General features: G+C 59.3%; 1 protein-coding gene across 1 annotated transcript in view; it reads left to right on the top strand.

The window, feature by feature from the left end:
• odad3 (outer dynein arm docking complex subunit 3) overlaps positions 1–20,365 on the top strand; it is a 95,408-nt gene that overhangs the window by 44,321 nt on the left and 30,722 nt on the right. The window contains exons 3-5 of the mRNA XM_072490752.1: positions 13,249–13,323; positions 15,965–16,144; positions 16,508–16,609. Coding sequence (XP_072346853.1) covers positions 13,249–13,323; positions 15,965–16,144; positions 16,508–16,609 — 357 coding nt within the window. The remainder of the gene's footprint in view (positions 1–13,248; positions 13,324–15,964; positions 16,145–16,507; positions 16,610–20,365) is intronic.

Genomic DNA, 20,365 nt, shown 5'->3' on the forward strand with positions numbered 1-20,365 from the left:
CCTGTCCACTCGCTCCCAGCCTGTCCACTCGCTCCCACCCTGTCCACTCGCTCCCACCACCCTGTCCACTCGCTCCCACCCTGTCCACTCGCTCCCACCACCCTGTCCACTCGCTCCCACCACCCTGTCCACTCGCTCCCACCCTGTCCACTCGCTCCCACCCTGTCCACTCGCTCCCACCCTGTCCACTCGCTCCCACACTGTCCACTCACTCCCACCCTGTCCACTCGCTCCCACCCTGTCCACTCGCTCCCACCCTGTCCACTCGCTCCCACCCTGTCCACTCGCTCCCACCACCCTGTCCACTCGCTCCCACTCTGTCCACTCGCTGCCACCCTGTCCACTCGCTCCCACTCTGTCCACTCGCTCCCACCACCCTGTCCACTCGCTCCCACCCTGTCCACTCCCTCCCACCCTGTCCACTCGCTCCCACCCTGTCCACTCGCTGCCACTCTGTCCACTCGCTCCCACCCTGTCCACTCGCTCCCACCACCCTGTCCAATCGCTCCCACCCTGTCCACTCGCTCCCATCCTGTCCACTCGCTCCCACCACCCTGTCCACTCGCTTCCACTCTGTCCACTCGCTCCCACCCTGTCCTCTCCCTCCCACCCTGTCCACTCGCTCCCACCACCCTGTCCACTCGCTCCCACCCTGTCCACTCGCTCCCACCCTGTCCACTCGCTCCCACCACCCTGTCCACTCGCTCCCACCCTGTCCACTCGCTCCCATCCTGTCCACTCGCTCCCACCACCCTGTCCACTCGCTCCCACCCTGTCCACTCGCTCCCACCACCCTGTCCACTCGCTCCCACCCTGTCCACTCGCTCCCATCCTGTCCACTCGCTCCCACCACCCTGTCCACTCGCTTCCACCCTGTCCACTCGCTCCCACCCTGTCCACTCGCTCCCATCCTGTCCACTCGCTCCCACCACCCTGTCCACTCGCTCCCACCCTGTCCACTCGCTCCCACCACCCTGTCCACTCGCTCCCACCCTGTCCACTCGCTCCCACCCTGTCCACTCGCTCCCACCACCCTGTCCACTCGCTCCCACCACTCTGTCCACTCACTCCCACCCTGTCCACTCGCTCCCACTCTGTCCACTCGCTCCCACCCTGTCCACTCGCTCCCACCCTGTCCACTCACTCCCACCCTGTCCACTCGCTCCCACTCTGTCCACTCGCTGCCACCCTGTCCACTCGCTCCCACTCTGTCCACTCGCTCCCACCACCCTGTCCACTCGCTCCCACCCTGTCCACTCGCTCCCACCCTGTCCACTCGCTCCCACCACTCTGTCCACTCACTCCCACCCTGTCCACTCGCTCCCACCCTGTCCACTCGCTCCCACCCTGTCCACTCGCTTCCACCCTGTCCACTCGCTCCCACCCTGTCCACTCGCTCCCACCCTGTCCACTCGCTCCCACCACTCTGTCCACTCGCTCCCACCACCCTGTCCACTCGCTCCCACCCTGTCCACTCGCTCCCACTCTGTCCACTCGCTCCCACCCTGTCCACTCGCTCCCACCCTGTCCACTCGCTCCCACCCTGTCCACTCGCTCCCACCCTGTCCACTCGCTCCCACCCTGTCCACTCGCTCCCACCCTGTCCACTCACTCCCACTCTGTCCACTCGCTCCCACCCTGTCCACTCGCTCCCACCCTGTCCACTCGCTCCCACCCTGTCCACTCGCTCCCACCCTGTCCACTCGCTCCCACCCTGTCCACTCGCTCCCACCCTGTCCACTCGCTCCCACCCTGTCCACTCGCTCCCACCCTGTCCACTCGCTCCCACCCTGTCCACTCACTCCCACCCTGTCCACTCGCTCCCACCCTGTCCACTCGCTCCCACCCTGTCCACTCGCTCCCACCCTGTCCACTCGCTCCCACCCTGTCCACTCGCTGCCACCCTGTCCACTCGCCCCCACCACCCTGTCCACTCACTCCCACCCTGTCCACTCGCTCCCACTCTGTCCACTCGCTCCCACCACCCTGTCCACTCGCTCCCACCCTGTCCACTCGCTCCCACCCTGTCCACTCGCTCCCACCACCCTGTCCACTCGCTCCCACCCTGTCCACTCGCTCCCACCACCCTGTCCACTCACTCCCACCACCCTGCCCGCTCGCTCCCACCCTGTCCACTCGCTCCCACCCTGTCCACTCGTTCCCACCCTGTCCACTCGCTCCCACCCTGTCCACTCGCTCCCACCCTGTCCACTCGCTCCCACCACCCTGTCCACTCGCTCCCACCCTGTCCACTCGCTCCCACCCTGTCCACTCGCTCCCACCACCCTGTCCACTCGCTCCCACCCTGTCCACTCGCTCCCACCCTGTCCACTCCCTCCCACCCTGTCCACTCGCTCCCACCACCCTGTCCACTCGCTCCCACCCTGTCCACTCGCTCCCACCACCCTGTCCACTCGCTCCCACCCTGTCCACTCGCTCCCACCCTGTCCACTCGCTCCCACCCTGTCCACTCGCTCCCACTCTGTCCACTCGCTCCCACCACCCTGTCCACTCCCTCCCACCCTGTCCACTCGCTCCCACCACTCTGTCCACTCACTCCCACCCTGTCCACTCGCTCCCACCCTGTCCACTCGCTCCCACCCTGTCCACTCGCTCCCACCCTGTCCACTCGCTCCCACCCTGTCCACTCGCTCCCACCCTGTCCACTCGCTCCCACCCTGTCCACTCGCTCCCACCACCCTGTCCACTCGCTCCCACTCTGTCCACTCGCTCCCACCCTGTCCACTCCCTCCCACTCTGTCCACTCGCTCCCACCACCCTGTCCACTCGCTCCCACCCTGTCCACTCACTCCCACCCTGTCCACCCCCTCCCACCCTGTCCACTCGCTCCCACCACCCTGTCCACTCGCTCCCACCCTGTCCACTCGCTCCCACCACCCTGTCCACTCGCTCCCACCCTGTCCACTCGCTCCCACCACCCTGTCCACTCGCTCCCACTCTGTCCACTCGCTCCCACCCTGTCCACTCGCTCCCACCACCCTGCCCACCCGCTCCCACCCTGTCCACTCGCTCCCACCCTGTCCACTCGCTCCCACCACCCTGTCCACTCACTCCCACCCTGTCCACTCGCTCCCACTCTGTCCACTCGCTCCCACCCTGTCCACTCGCTCCCACCCTGTCCACTCGCTCCCACCCTGTCCACTCGCTCCCACCCTGTCCACTCGCTCCCACCCTGTCCACTCGCACCCACCCTGTCCACTCGCTCCCACCCTGTCCACTCGCTCCCACCCTGTCCACTCGCTCCCACCCTGTCCACTCGCTCCCACCCTGTCCACTCGCTCCCACCCTGTCCACTCGCTCCCACCACCCTGTCCACTCGCTCCCACTCTGTCCACTCGCTCCCACCCTGTCCACTCGCTCCCACCACCCTGTCCACTCGCTCCCACCCTGTCCACTCGCTCCCACTCTGTCCACTCGCTCCCACCACCCTGTCCACTCGCTTCCACCACCCTGTCCACTCGCTGCCACCCTGTCCACTCGCTCCCACTCTGTCCACTCGCTCCCACCCTGTCCACTCGCTCCCACCCTGTCCACTCGCTCCCACCACCCTGTCCACTCGCTCCCACCCTGTCCACTCGCTCCCACCCTGTCCACTCGCTCCCACCCTGTCCACTCGCTCCCACCACCCTGTCCACTCGCTCCCACTCTGTCCACTCGCTCCCACCCTGTCCACTCGCTCCCACCCTGTCCACTCGCTCCCACCCTGTCCACTCGCTCCCACCACCCTGTCCACTCGCTCCCACTCTGTCCACTCACTCCCACCCTGTCCACTCGCTCTCACCCTGTCCACTCGCTCCCACCCTGTCCACTCGCTCCCACCCTGTCCACTCGCTCCCACCACCCTGTCCACTCGCTCCCACCATCCTGTCCAGTCGCTCCCACCCTGTCCACTCGCTCCCACTCTGTCCACTCGCTCCCACCCTGTCCACTCGCTCCCACCACCCTGTCCACTCGCTCCCACCCTGTCCACTCGCTCTCACCCTGTCCACTCGCTCCCACCACCCTGTCCACTCGCTCCCACCCTGTCCACTCGCTCCCACCACCCTGTCCACTCGCTCCCACTCTGTCCACTCGCTCCCACCACCCTGTCCACTCGCTCCCACCCTGTCCACTCGCTCCCACCCTGTCCACTCGCTCCCACCCTGTCCACTCGCTCCCACCCTGTCCACTCGCTCCCACCACCCTGTCCACTCGCTCCCACTCTGTCCACTTGCTCCCACTCTGTCCACTTGCTCCCACCACCCTGTCCTCTCGCTCCCACCACCCTGTCCACTCGCTCCCACCCTGTCCACTCGCTCCCACCCTGTCCACTCGCCCCCACCACCCTGTCCACTCGCTCCCACCCTGTCCACTCACTCCCACCCTGTCCACTCGCTCCCACCACTCTGTCCACTCGCTCCCACCCTGTCCACTCGCTCCCACCACCCTGTCCACTCGCTCCCACCCTGTCCACTCACTCCCACCCTGTCCACCCCCTCCCACCCTGTCCACTCGCTCCCACCACCCTGTCCACTCGCTCCCACCCTGTCCACTCGCTCCCACCCTGTCCACTCGCTCCCACCACCCTGCCCACCCGCTCCCACCCTGTCCACTCGCTCCCACCCTGTCCACTCGCTCCCACCACCCTGTCCACTCGCTCCCACCCTGTCCACTCGCTCCCACCCTGTCCACTCGCTCCCACCCTGTCCACTCGCTCCCACCACCCTGTCCACTCGCTCCCACCCTGTCCACTCGCTCCCACTCTGTCCACTCGCTCCCACTCTGTCCACTCGCTCCCACCCTGTCCACTCGCTCCCACCCTGTCCACTCGCTCCCACCCTGTCCAGTCGCTCCCACCCTGTCCACTCGCTCCCACCCTGTCCACTCGCTCCCACCCTGTCCACTCGCTCCCACCCTGTCCACTCGCTCCCACCACCCTGTCCACTCGCCCCCAACACCCTGTCCACTCACTCCCACCCTGTCCACTCACTCCCACCCTGTCCACTCGCTCCCACCCTGTCCACTCGCTCCCATCCTGTCCACTCGCTCCCACTCTGCCCACTCGCTCCCACTCTGTCCACTCGCTCCCACCCTGTCCACTCGCTCCCACCACCCTGTCCACTCGCTCCCACCACCCTGTCCACTCGCTCCCACCCTGTCCACTCGCTCCCACCACCCTGTCCAATCGCTCCCACCCTGTCCACTCGCTCCCACCCTGTCCACTCGCTCCCACCACCCTGTCCACTCACTCCCACCCTGTCCACTCGCTCCCACCCTGTCCACTCGCTGCCACCCTGTCCACTCACTCCCACCCTGTCCACTCGCTCCCACCCTGTCCACTCGCTCCCACCCTGTCCACTCGCTCCCACCCTGTCCACTCGCTCCCACCCTGTCCACTCGCTCCCACCCTGTCCACTCGCTCCCACCACCCTGTCCACTCGCTCCCACCCTGTCCACTCGCTCCCACTCTGTCCACTCGCTCCCACCACCCTGTCCACTCGCTCCCACCCTGTCCACTCGCTCCCACCACCCTGTCCACTCACTCCCACCCTGTCCACTCGCTCCCACCCTGTCCACTCGCTCCCACCCTGTCCACTCGCTCCCACCCTGTCCACTCGCTCCCACTCTGTCCACTCGCTCCCACCCTGTCCACTCGCTCCCACCTTGTCCACTCGCTCCCACCCTGTCCACTCGCTCCCACCCTGTCCACTCGCTCCCACCCTGTCCACTCGCTGCCACTCTGTCCACTCGCTCCCACCCTGTCCACTCGCTCCCACCACCCTGTCCACTCGCTCCCACCACCCTGTCCACTCGCTCCCACCACCCTGTCCACTCGCTCCCACCCTGTCCACTCGCTCCCACCCTGTCCACTCGCTCCCACCCTGTCCACTCGCTCCCACCCTGTCCACTCGCTCCCACCACCCTGTCCACTCGCTCCCACCCTGTCCACTCGCTCCCACCACCCTGTCCACTCGCTCCCACCACCCTGTCCACTCGCTCCCACCCTGTCCACTCGCTCCCACCCTGTCCACTCGCTCCCACCCTGTCCACTCGCTCCCACACTGTCCACTCACTCCCACCCTGTCCACTCGCTCCCACCCTGTCCACTCGCTCCCACTCTGTCCACTCGCTCCCACCACCCTGTCCACTCGCTCCCACCCTGTCCACTCGCTCCCACCCTGTCCACTCGCTCCCACCCTGTCCACTCGCTGCCACTCTGTCCACTCGCTCCCACCCTGTCCACTCGCTCCCACCCTGTCCACTCGCTCCCACCACCCTGTCCAATCGCTCCCACCCTGTCCACTCGCTCCCATCCTGTCCACTCGCTCCCACCACCCTGTCCACTCGCTCCCACCCTGTCCACTCGCTCCCACCCTGTCCACTCGCTTCCACTCTGTCCACTCGCTCCCACCCTGTCCTCTCCCTCCCACCCTGTCCACTCGCTCCCACCACCCTGTCCACTCGCTCCCACCCTGTCCACTCGCTCCCACCCTGTCCACTCGCTCCCACCACCCTGTCCACTCGCTCCCACCCTGTCCACTCGCTCCCATCCTGTCCACTCGCTCCCACCACCCTGTCCACTCGCTCCCACCCTGTCCACTCGCTCCCACCACCCTGTCCACTCGCTCCCACCCTGTCCACTCGCTCCCACCCTGTCCACTCGCTCCCACCCTGTCCACTCGCTCCCACCCTGTCCACTCGCTCCCACCCTGTCCACTCGCTCCCACCACCCTGTCCACTCGCTCCCACTCTGTCCACTCACTCCCACCCTGTCCACTCGCTCCCACCCTGTCCACTCGCTCCCACCCTGTCCACTCGCTCCCACTCTGTCCACTCGCTGCCACCCTGTCCACTCGCTCCCACCCTGTCCACTCGCTCCCACCCTGTCCACTCGCTCCCACCACCCTGTCCACTCGCTCCCACCCTGTCCACTCGCTCCCACCACCCTGTCCACTCGCTCCCACCCTGTCCACTCGCTCCCACCCTGTCCACTCGCTCCCACCCTGTCCACTCGCTCCCACCACCCTGTCCACTCGCTCCCACCACCCTGTCCACTCGCTCCCACCCTGTCCACTCGCTCCCACTCTGTCCACTCGCTCCCACCACCCTGTCCTCTCGCTCCCACCCTGTCCACTCGCTCCCACCCTGTCCACTCGCTCCCACCCTGTCCACTCGCTCCCACCCTGTCCACTCGCTCCCACCCTGTCCACTCGCTCCCACCCTGTCCACTCGCTCCCACCCTGTCCACTCGCTGCCACCCTGTCCACTCGCTCCCACCCTGTCCACTCGCTCCCACCCTGTCCACTCGCTCCCACCACCCTGTCCACTCCCACCACCCTGTCCACTCGCTCCCACCCTGTCCACTCGCTCCCACCACCCTGTCCACTCGCTCCCACCACCCTGTCCACTCGCTCCCACCCTGTCCACTCCCTCCCACCCTGTCCACTCGCTCCCACCCTGTCCACTCGCTCCCACTCTGTCCACTCGCTCCCACCCTGTCCACTCGCTCCCACCCTGTCCACTCGCTCCCACCCTGTCCACTCACTCCCACTCTGTCCACTCGCTCCCACCCTGTCCACTCGCTCCCACCCTGTCCAATCGCTCCCACCCTGTCCACTCCCTCCCACCCTGTCCACTCGCTCCCACCCTGTCCACTCGCTCCCACTCTGTCCACTCGCTCCCACCCTGACCACTCGCTCCCACCCTGTCCACTCGCTCCCACCACCCTGTCCACTCGCTCCCACTCTGTCCACTCGCTCCCACCCTGTCCACTCGCTCCCACCCTGTCCACTCGCTCCCACCACCCTGTCCACTCACTCCCACCACCCTGTCCACTCGCTCCCACCCTGTCCACTCGCTCCCACCCTGTCCACTCGCTCCCACCCTGTCCACTCGCTCCCACCCTGTCCACTCGCTCCCACCCTGTCCACTCGCTCCCACCCTGTCCACTCGCTCCCACCCTGTCCACTCGCTCCCACCCTGTCCACTCGCTCCCACCCTGTCCACTCGCTCCCACTCTGTCCACTCGCTCCCACCACCCTGTCCACTCGCTCCCACCCTGTCCACTCGCTCCCACCACCCTGTCCACTCGCTCCCACTCTGTCCACTCGCTCCCACCACCCTGTCCTCTCGCTCCCACCCTGTCCACTCGCTCCCACTCTGTCCACTCGCTCCCACCCTGTCCACTCGCTCCCACCCTGTCCACTCGCTCCCACCCTGTCCTCTCGCTCCCACCCTGTCCACTCGCTCCCACCCTGTCCACTCGCTCCCACCCTGTCCTCTCGCTCCCACCCTGTCCACTCACTCCCACCCTGTCCACTCACTCCCACCCTGTCCTCTCGCTCCCACCCTGTCCACTCGCTCCCACCCTGTCCACTCGCTCCCACCCTGTCCACTCGCCCCCACCACCCTGTCCACTCACTCCCACCCTGTCCACTCGCTGCCACCCTGTCCACTCGCTCCCACCACCCTGTCCACTCGCTCCCACCCTGTCCACTTGCTCCCACCCTGTCCACTCGCTCCCACCCTGTCCACTCGCTGCCACCCTGTCCACTCGCTCCCACCCTGTCCACTCGCTCCCACCCTGTCCACTCGCTGCCACCCTGTCCACTCGCTCCCACCCTGTCCACTCGCTCCCACCCTGTCCACTCGCTCCCACTCTGTCCACTCGCTCCCACCCTGTCCACTCGCTCCCACCACCCTGTCCACTCACTCCCACCCTGTCCACTCGCTCCCACCCTGTCCACTCGCTCCCACCCTGTCCACTCGCTCCCACCACCCTGTCCACTCGCTCCCACCACCCTGTCCACTCACTCCCACCCTGTCCACTCGCTCCCACCCTGTCCACTCGCTCCCACCACCCTGTCCACTCGCTCCCACCCTGTCCACTCGCTCCCACCACCCTGTCCACTCGCTCCCACTCTGTCCACTCGCTCCCACCACCCTGTCCACTCACTCCCACCCTGTCCACTCGCTCCCACCACCCTGTCCACTCGCTCCCACCCTGTCCACTCGCTCCCACCACCCTGTCCACTCGCTCCCACTCTGTCCACTCGCTCCCACCCTGTCCACTCGCTCCCACCACCCTGTCCACTCGCTCCCACCCTGTCCACTCGCTCCCACCACCCTGTCCACTCACTCCCACCCTGTCCACTCGCTCCCACCCTGTCCACTCGCTCCCACCCTGTCCACTCGCTCCCACCCTGTCCACTCGCTCCCACTCTGTCCACTCGCTCCCACCCTGTCCACTCGCTCCCACCTTGTCCACTCGCTCCCACCCTGTCCACTCGCTCCCACCCTGTCCACTCGCTGCCACTCTGTCCACTCGCTCCCACCCTGTCCACTCGCTCCCACCACCCTGTCCACTCGCTCCCACCACCCTGTCCACTCGCTCCCACCACCCTGTCCACTCGCTCCCACCCTGTCCACTCGCTCCCACCCTGTCCACTCGCTCCCACCCTGTCCACTCGCTCCCACCCTGTCCACTCGCTCCCACCACCCTGTCCACTCGCTCCCACCACCCTGTCCACTCGCTCCCACCCTGTCCACTCGCTCCCACCCTGTCCACTCGCTCCCACCCTGTCCACTCGCTCCCACCCTGTCCACTCGCTCCCACACTGTCCACTCACTCCCACCCTGTCCACTCGCTCCCACCCTGTCCACTCGCTCCCACTCTGTCCACTCGCTGCCACCCTGTCCACTCACTCCCACCCTGTCCACTCGCTCCCACCCTGTCCACTCGCTCCCACCCTGTCCACTCGCTGCCACCCTGTCCACTCGCTCCCACTCTGTCCACTCGCTCCCACCACCCTGTCCACTCACTCCCACCCTGTCCACTCGCTCCCACCCTGTCCACTCCCTCCCACCCTGTCCACTCGCTCCCACCCTGTCCACTCGCTGCCACTCTGTCCACTCGCTCCCACCCTGTCCACTCGCTCCCACCCTGTCCACTCGCTCCCACCCTGTCCACTCGCTCCCACCCTGTCCACTCGCTCCCACCACCCTGTCCACTCGCTCCCACCCTGTCCACTCGCTCCCACCCTGTCCACTCGCTCCCACCCTGTCCACTCGCTCCCACCCTGTCCAATCGCTCCCACCCTGTCCACTCGCTCCCATCCTGTCCACTCGCTCCCACCACCCTGTCCACTCGCTTCCACTCTGTCCACTCGCTCCCACCCTGTCCTCTCCCTCCCACCCTGTCCACTCGCTCCCACCACCCTGTCCACTCGCTCCCACCACCCTGTCCACTCGCTCCCACCCTGTCCACTCGCTCCCATCCTGTCCACTCGCTCCCACCACCCTGTCCACTCGCTCCCACCCTGTCCACTCGCTCCCACCACCCTGTCCACTCGCTCCCACCCTGTCCACTCGCTCCCATCCTGTCCACTCGCTCCCACCACCCTGTCCACTCGCTCCCACCCTGTCCACTCGCTCCCACCACCCTGTCCACTCGCTCCCACCACCCTGTCCACTCGCTTCCACCCTGTCCACTCGCTCCCACCCTGTCCACTCGCTCCCATCCTGTCCACTCGCTCCCACCACCCTGTCCACTCGCTCCCACCCTGTCCACTCGCTCCCACCACCCTGTCCACTCGCTCCCACCCTGTCCACTCGCTCCCACCCTGTCCACTCGCTCCCACCACCCTGTCCACTCGCTCCCACCACTCTGTCCACTCACTCCCACCCTGTCCACTCGCTCCCACCCTGTCCACTCGCTCCCACCACTCTGTCCACTCACTCCCACCCTGTTCACTCGCTCCCACCCTGTCCACTCACTCCCACCCTGTCCACTCGCTCCCACTCTGTCCACTCGCTGCCACCCTGTCCACTCGCTCCCACTCTGTCCACTCGCTCCCACCACCCTGTCCACTCGCTCCCACTCTGTCCACTCGCTCCCACCACCCTGTCCACTCGCTCCCACCCTGTCCACTCGCTCCCACCCTGTCCACTCGCTCCCACCACTCTGTCCACTCACTCCCACCCTGTCCACTCGCTCCCACCCTGTCCACTCGCTCCCACCCTGTCCACTCGCTTCCACCCTGTCCACTCGCTCCCACCCTGTCCACTCGCTCCCACCCTGTCCACTCGCTCCCACCACTCTGTCCACTCGCTCCCACCACCCTGTCCACTCGCTCCCACCCTGTCCACTCGCTCCCACTCTGTCCACTCGCTCCCACCCTGTCCACTCGCTCCCACCCTGTCCACTCGCTCCCACCCTGTCCACTCGCTCCCACCACTCTGTCCACTCGCTCCCACCACCCTGTCCACTCGCTGCCACCCTGTCCACTCGCTCCCACCCTGTCCACTCGCTCCCACCCTGTCCACTCGCTCCCACCCTGTCCACTCGCTCCCACCCTGTCCACTCGCTCCCACTCTGTCCACTCGCTCCCACCCTGTCCACTCGCTCCCACCCTGTCCACTCGCTCCCACCACTCTGTCCACTCACTCCCACCCTGTCCACTCGCTCCCACCCTGTCCACTCGCTCCCACCCTGTCCACTCGCTTCCACCCTGTCCACTCGCTCCCACCCTGTCCACTCGCTCCCACCCTGTCCACTCGCTCCCACCACTCTGTCCACTCGCTCCCACCACCCTGTCCACTCGCTCCCACCCTGTCCACTCGCTCCCACTCTGTCCACTCGCTCCCACCCTGTCCACTCGCTCCCACCACTCTGTCCACTCCCACCACCCTGTCCACTCGCTCCCACCCTGTCCACTCGCTCCCACCCTGTCCACTCGCTCCCACCACTCTGTCCACTCGCTCCCACTCTGTCCACTCGCTCCCACCACTCTGTCCACTCGCTCCCACCCTGTCCACTCGCTCCCACCACTCTGTCCACTCGCTCCCACCACTCTGTCCACTCGCTCCCATCCTGTCCACTCGTTCCCACCCTGTCCACTCGCTCCCACCCTGTCCACTCGCTCCCACCACCCTGTCCACTCGCTCCCATCCTGTCCACTCGTTCCCACCCTGTCCACTCGCTCCCACCCTGTCCACTCGCTCCCACCACCCTGTCCACTCGCTCCCACTCTGTCCACTCGCTCCCACCCTGTCCACTCGCTCCCACCCTGTCCACTCGCTCCCACCACTCTGTCCACTCACTCCCACCCTGTCCACTCGCTCCCACCCTGTCCACTCGCTCCCACCCTGTCCACTCGCTTCCACCCTGTCCACTCGCTCCCACCCTGTCCACTCGCTCCCACCCTGTCCACTCGCTCCCACCACTCTGTCCACTCGCTCCCACCACCCTGTCCACTCGCTCCCACCCTGTCCACTCGCTCCCACTCTGTCCACTCGCTCCCACCCTGTCCACTCGCTCCCACCCTGTCCACTCGCTCCCACCACTCTGTCCACTCGCTCCCACTCTGTCCACTCGCTCCCACCACTCTGTCCACTAGCTCCCACCCTGTCCACTCGCTCCCACCACTCTGTCCACTCGCTCCCACCACTCTGTCCACTCGCTCCCATCCTGTCCACTCGTTCCCACCCTGTCCACTCGCTCCCACCCTGTCCACTCGCTCCCACCCTGTCCACTCGCTCCCACCCTGTCCACTCGCTCCCACCCTGTCCACTCGCTCCCACCCTGTCCACTCGCTCCCACCCTGTCCACTCGCTCCCACCCTGTCCACTCGCTCCCACCCTGTCCACTCGCTCCCACCCTGTCCACTCGCTCCCACCCTGTCCACTCGCTCCCACCCTGTCCACTCGCTCCCACCCTGTCCACTCGCTCCCACCCTGTCCACTCGCTCCCACCCTGTCCACTCGCTCCCACCCTGTCCACTCGCTCCCACCCTGTCCACTCGCTCCCACCCTGTCCACTCGCTCCCACCCTGTCCACTCGCTCCCACCCTGTCCACTCGCTCCCACCCTGTCCACTCGCTCCCACCCTGTCCACTCGCTCCCACCCTGTCCACTCGCTCCCACCCTGTCCACTCGCTCCCACTCTGTCCACTCGCTCCCACCCTGTCCACTCGCTCCCACCCTGTCCACTCGCTCCCACCCTGTCCACTCGCTCCCACCACTCTGTCCACTCACTCCCACCCTGTCCACTCGCTCCCACCCTGTCCACTCGCTCCCACCCTGTCCACTCGCTCCCACCCTGTCCACTCGCTCCCACCACCCTGCCCTGTAGCAGAGACCACCCTCCCCCTGCCCTGCATCAGATCTTACCCCACCCCATCTAAATTTGTACCTTTCTGTCATAACGATACTGGGATGACTGAAATGGATTTGAATTTTGTGTTTCAGAGTGACGAGAAACTTGTTAAGGATTCATTTCAAGACAGTCGCGAAAAAGCAGCACTAAGGAATAAAAGTGGCACGGTGATTATCGGATTTCCTTGACATTTCTGGAGGCATCAAGTGCGGTTTCGAAACCTCTTGCAAATGGTGAAATGTGGGAAAGAGAAAATTAAACTAAAATTCTCTGAATTTAATTCCATGAGCCTGGGCATGGAGAGAGCTCCCCTCTTTGAGATTCTCTGAAGTTTGCTTTGCTCCAGAAGGTGCTGTGGGAGAGAAATGTATTTGGAAAATTGAAATTTACTGCCACATAATTGGGGACAATGTACTACCAGGGATGAGACAAGTAACCAGTCCTTTTTCACACTGCAGCTCAAGATATTTTAAATTCTTTATGTCTACACAGTCCCCGCCTTTCTCAACATCAACATACCTGGAGCACTAAAGGTATCAGTCAGTTGCTTAGAATTAGAAAGATAGATTGATTTTTGAAGAATAAAGGAATAAAGGGTTATGGTGTTTGGGTGGGAAAGTGGAGCTGAGTCCGCAAAAGATCAGCTTCACAGCATCAGGGACCCGGATTCAATTCCGGCCTTGGTCACTGTCTGTGCGGAGTCTGCACGTTCTCCCCGTGTCTGCGTGGGTTTCCTCCGGGTGCTCCGGTTTCCTCAGAGTACAAAGCTGGACAGGTTAGGTGCATTGGCCGAGACAAATTGTCTCTTAGTGTCCAAAGATGTGTAGCTTAGGTGGGGTTATGAGTGCAGGGAGAGGGTGGAGTATTGGGCTTGGGTAGAGTGCTCTTTTAGAGTCTCAGTGCAGACTCATAGAACATAGAACAATACAGCGCAGTACAGGCCCTTCGGCCCACGATGTTGCACTGAAACAAAAGCCATCTAACCTACACTATGCCATTATCATCCATATGTTTATCCAATAAACTTTTAAATGCCCTCAATGTTGGCGAGTTCACTACTGTAGCAGGTAGGGCATTCCACGGCCTCACTACTCTTTGCGTAAAGAACCTACCTCTGACCTCTGTCCTATATCTATTACCCCTCAGTTTAAAGCTATGTCCCCTCGTGCCAGCCATTTCCATCCGCGGGAGAAGGCTCTCACTGTCCACCCTATCCAACCCCCTGATCATTTTGTATGCCTCTATTAAGTCTCCTCTTAACCTTCTTCTCTCCAACGAAAACAACCTCAAGTCCATCAGCCTTTCCTCATAAGATTTTCCCTCCATACCAGGCAACATCCTGGTAAATCTCCTCTGCACCTGCTCCAAAGCCTCCACGTCCTTCCTATAATGCGGTGACCAGAACTGTACGCAATACTCCAAATGCGGCTGTACCAGAGTTTTGTACAGCTGCAACATGACCTCCTGACTCCGGAACTCAATCCCTCTACCAATAAAGGCCAACACTCCATAGGCCTTCTTCACAACCCTATCAACCTGGGTGGCAACTTTCAGGGATCTATGTACATGGACACCTAGATCCCTCTGCTCATCCACACTTCCAAGAACTTTACCATTAGCCAAATATTCCGCATTCCTGTTATTCCTTCCAAAGTGAATCACCTCACACTTCTCTACATTAAACTCCATTTGCCACCTCTCAGCCCAGCTCTGCAGCTTATCTATATCCCTCTGTAACCTGCTACATCCTTCCACACTGTCGACAACACCACCGACTTTAGTGTCGTCTGCAAATTTACTCACCCACCCTTCTGTGCCTTCCTCTAGGTCATTGATAAAAATGACAAACAGCAACGGCCCCAGAACAGATCCTTGTGGTACTCCACTTGTAACTGAACTCCATTCTGAACATTTCCCATCAACCACCACCCTCTGTCTTCTTTCATGGGCTGCCCACTCGATGGGCTGAATGGTCTCCTTCTGCACTGTAGGGACTTAATGATAAATCTAATCCCAGTATTAGTGATCATAAAATTATTAATTGTTGTAAAAATCCATCTGGTTCATTAATGCTCTTTAGTGAATGAAATCTTCCATCCTTACCTGGTCTGGCCTGCACATGACTCCAGACCCACTGCAATATTAGTGACCCTTAACTGCCCACCGCAATTGCCTCGCAAGTCATTCAATTCAAGGGCAATTAGGGATGGGTAATAAATACTGGCCTTGGTAACAACACCCACATTCCATGAATTATTATTTTTTAAATAGTGGGATTCTGCATAATGGGACGGGATTGGGCCCTTTGGAATTCTGTACAATTGGAGTGACGGTGATTTTAGTAACATCGGCCAATTTGTCATTTGGAACTTTTGGGACATTCTTTCTAGTTTTTGTATCTGAAGAGGTGTAATATTAAGTTTAACATTCTGAACTCACTAATTAGATTGACTCTGCTCCTGTTTAATTTTTACTTTGAATGTTGATGAGTGTGCCCTAAGTCACAGGGCATGGTAGAATAATCTGTAATAGTGTGAGCGAACACGTGCCTTTCCAGTAAACAAGCTGTTTCATGTAACCCTTGGGAACACAACATTACCAAACTCTCTGCCGGAGTAAAGCTAGACTCGATTCTTGTGGAGCAAAACTTGGCTTTTAGTATCAAGTGCAAGAAAAATATTCAGAGCAGTCCCAGAATATTCCAACACGTAGTTTTTAGTATAATTTAGGCTCTTTAAAAATCTAATGTAGCAATTTATAATAAAATATTAATTTAATGAAATGTTTCCTCCCTCGCACATTGCTCAGGATGTCATTATGCTGATGGACCAGAAGGTTTGTCAGAAGATTAAGTGCCTGAATGCTCTTCGACATGTGACAGAGACTAAGAAGAAAAGTCAGATGGATCTGGAGAGGCAATACCGCAAGAACATCCAGGAAGCCAAGACCATGCAGGAGATCAGGGAGAACATGTCCGAGGATGCACAGGTGAAGCTATCAGTTCACAGATTATCCTAATGATGGGAATTGGGGGAGTGGGGGGGGATTCAATGGTCAATGTTTCATGAATGTTGCAACATCTTCTGTAAACAGTGGGACTGAAAGGCAGTCTCCAGTCTGCACACAGACAGCTTCTTTGAGAGTGCGACAATGTGGGTGCAGGGGAAAGCTATTAGATTGAAACTAATAGGTAATTTCTGGCTCTTTAGTTTAATCATTGCCACTAAACGTTGTGCTGAGTTATTTGTAGTAAATTCAGGATTTTTTTTCATGTTCATCGAATGGAGCAGTGAGTTGTTAAGTACATCTTTAAATTCTCTCTGATGTCACTCAATTCTTTTTGTGTTTCAGACCTTGCGGCTACTGGAGAATCGTTTAGAGAAAACTCATTTGAAATGTCGTGAGGCACTGCACGTGATGAAGGTGTATCAGAAACTGAAGGCCCATTTGCAGGTATCTACAACATTACCCTGCTGGAACCTTACACTTCCCAGGGTCACTATAGTGACAGACAGGAGAATGCGATCACAGCATCGGGTTCCTTTCCCAGGTACATGCACAGGCCCTGCATTGTCATCAACGCAAATGGATGAATTGGAACAGCGACAGCTTGAATAATTGCTTTCCTTACTCCCTGGAAAGTACATGTTAATCAGTAATGAATATTAAGCATATTTATATTATAGTAATAAAAATGCTGGATAAACTCAGCAGGCCTGGCAGCACCTGTGGAGAAAGACGGAGTTAACTTCTTGAGTCTAAATGAAGGGATGAGGCCGAGTGTTATCAGAGATTAATGCAGGAGGTCAGAATGTGTGAAAAGTGTAGTGCACAAGAAAACCCTGCAAACGAAAGATAAATCAGTCAGACATATTTAAAAACCTTGTACCTAAATGCATGCAGTGTTCGGAATTTGGTGGGAATCACTAAAACATGGCTGCAGGAGGACCGGGACCAGGAATTAAATGTCCGAGGATACTCGGTATTCCGAAAGGATAGACAGTGTGGACCAGGAGGTGGAGTTGCTTTATTGGTTAATAAATACATCAAGGCTGTATTAATAAATGACATTGGCACTAAGGGCCAAAATGTTCAATCAATCTGAGTGCAAATAAAAAACAAGGGAAAAAACTCCTTGGTGGGAGTAATTTACAGGCCCCCGAGCAATACTTCCAACGTGGGGCATAGTATAAACCAAGAAATAATGAGGGCTTGTGAGAAGGGCACAACGGTAATCATGGGTGAGTTTAACATGCATATTGACTGGGTTAATCAGATTGGCAAGGATAGCCTTGAGGGAGATGTCATTGAGTACATGAAGGATTGTTTCTTGGAGCAATATGTTATGGAGCCAACCAGGGAGCAGGCTATTTTAGATTTAGTATTTTGTAATGAAGAAGGGTTGATAAATCGTCTTCTCGTTATGGATCCTCTTGGAAAGAATGATCACAGCATGCTCGAATTTCAAATTGAGTGAGAGAAGACAGAGTGCCAGACTAGAGTTTTAGCATTGGGCAGAGGTAATTATACAGGCCTGAGGAAAGAGTTGGCCCAAGTAGACTGGACACAGATAATTGAGGGTCGGACAGTTGAGGAACAATGGCAGATGTTCAGGGAGATAGTAAACACCTCTCAATTAAAGTGTATTCCTGAGAGGAAGAGGAATTGTAAAAGCGAGAAAAACGTTCTATGGCTAAACAAGGGGCGGGTTTAGCACAGTGGGCTAAATAGCTGGCTTGTAATGCAGGACAAGGCCAGCAGCGTGGGTTCAATTCCCGTACTAGCCTCCCCAAACAGGTGCCGGAATGTGGCGTCTAGGAGCTTTTCACAGTAACTTCATTGAAGCCTATTTGTGACAATAAGCAATTATTATATTATTATTACAAGGAAGTCAAAGAGGACATAAAGGCAATAACTAGGGCAGACCATACTGCAAAAGCTAGTAGTAAGCTGGAGATTGGGAGAAATTTAAAGTTCAGCAAAAGGCCATTAAAAATAAAATCAAAAGAGCAAAGATGAACTACGAAAGGAAATTGGCAGAAAACATAAACACTGATAACAAAAGCTTCTACAAATATATAAAGAGGAAGAGAATAGCTAACATAAACATTTGCCCTTTAGAGGACGATACTGGTGAGGTAATAATGGGGAACACAGAGAGGTGGAGGCACTGAACCAATATTTTGTCTCTGTCTTCACGGTAGAGGATAATAAAAAAATGTCCAAAAACTACAGTTAATGCAGAAGAACTTGGTGCAATAACCATCACAAGGGAGATGGTATTGAATAAACTGATGGGACTAAAGGCAGCTAAGTCTCCAGGACCGGATGGCCTGCACCCCAGGTTATTAAGGGAGGTGGCAGTAGAGATAGTGGGTGCATTGGTTATGATATTTTAAAATTCCCTGGATTCTGGAAGGGTCCCGGTGGATTGGAAACATGAGCTAATGTGACGCCCCTATTCAAAAAGAGAGAGAGGCAAAAAAGTAGGAAACTATGGACGGGTTAGCTTGACCACTGTGGTGAGGAAGTTGCTGGAATCAATCATTAAGGAGGAGACATTTGGAAAGACAAAGCTCGATCCATCATTGTCAGCATGGTTTTTGAAGGGTAAGTCATGCTTGACAAACTTGTTTGAGTTCTTTATGAGGACATAACCAGCAAGGTGGATAATGGGGACTCTGTGGATGAGGTATATCTAGACTTCCAAAAGGCGTTTGACAAGGTGCCACATGAAAGACTGATCCAGAAGGTGAGATCGCAGGGGATTGGGGTAGAATACTAGATTGGATTGAGGATTGGCTGGCTGACAGAAAGCAGAGGGTCGGGATAAGTGGGTCCTTCTCTGGTTGGTGAACTGTAACTGGCGGGGTGCCGCAGGGGCCAGTCCTCCGACCTCAACTGTTTACAATCTATATACATGATCTGCCAGCAGGGGCAGAGTGCAACATAGCAAAATCGGTGGGAAAGCAGGCAGTGAAGAGGAGGCACAGACTTTACAGACGGATAGAGATCGGCTATTGGGACAAAGTTTGACAGATGGAATTTAATGTGGAAAAGTGTGAGGTTATCCATTTTGGCTGAAAGGTTAGTCAGGTAAATTATTATCTACATGGAAAGCGGATTCAAAATGCGTCTGGGCAGAGGGACCTGGGCAGAGGGAGCTGGGCCGAGGGAGCTGGGCAGAGGGACCTGGGCAGAGGGACCTGGGCAGAGGGACCTGGGCAGAGGGACCTGGGCAGAGGGACCTGGGCAGAGGGACCTGGCCGAGGGACCTGGGCAGAGGGACCTGGGCAGAGGGACCTGGGCAGAGGGACCTGGGCAGAGGGAGCTGGGACGAGGGACCTGGGCAGAGGGAGCTGGGCCGAGGGAGCTGGGCCGAGGGAGCTGGGCCGAGGGAGCTGGGCCGAGGGACCTGGGCAGAGGGACCTGGGCAGAGGGATCAGGGCAGAGGGAGCTGGGCAGAGAACAAAGAACAAAGAAATGTACAGCACAGGAACAGGCCCTTCGGCCCTCCAAGCCCGTGCCAACCATGCTGCCCGACTAAACTACAATCTTCTACACTTCCTGGGTCCGTATCCTTCTATTCCCATCCTATTCATATATTTGTCAAGATGCCCCTTAAATGTCCCTATCGTCCCTGCTTCCACTACCTCCTCCGGTAGCGAGTTCCAGGCACCCACTACCCTCTGCGTAAAAAACTTGCCTCGTACATCTACTCTAAACCTTGCCCCTCTCACCTTAAACCTATGCCCCCTAGTAATTGACCCCTCTACCCTGGGGAAAAGCCTCTGACTATCCACTCTGTCTATGCCCCTCATAATTTTGTATACCTCTATCAGGTCTCCCCTCAACCTCCTTCGTTCCAGTGAGAACAAACCGAGTTTATTCAATCGCTCCTCATAGCTAATGCCCTCCATACCAGGCAACATTCTGGTAAATCTCTTCTGCACCCTCTCTAAAGCCTCCACATCCTTCTGGTAGTGTGGCGACCAGAATTGAACACTATACTCCAAGTGTGGCCTAACTAAGGTTCTATACAGCTGCAACATGACTTGCCAATTCTTATACTCAATGCCCCGGCCAATGAAGGCAAGCATGCCGTATGCCTTCTTGACTACCTTCTCCACCTGTGTTGCCCCTTTCAATGACCTGTGGACCTGTACTCCTAGATCTCTTTGACTTTCAATACTCTTGAGGGTTCTACCA

The sequence above is a fragment of the Scyliorhinus torazame genome, chromosome 27, assembly GCF_047496885.1.
Source record: "Scyliorhinus torazame isolate Kashiwa2021f chromosome 27, sScyTor2.1, whole genome shotgun sequence".
NCBI lineage: Eukaryota > Metazoa > Chordata > Chondrichthyes > Carcharhiniformes > Scyliorhinidae > Scyliorhinus > Scyliorhinus torazame.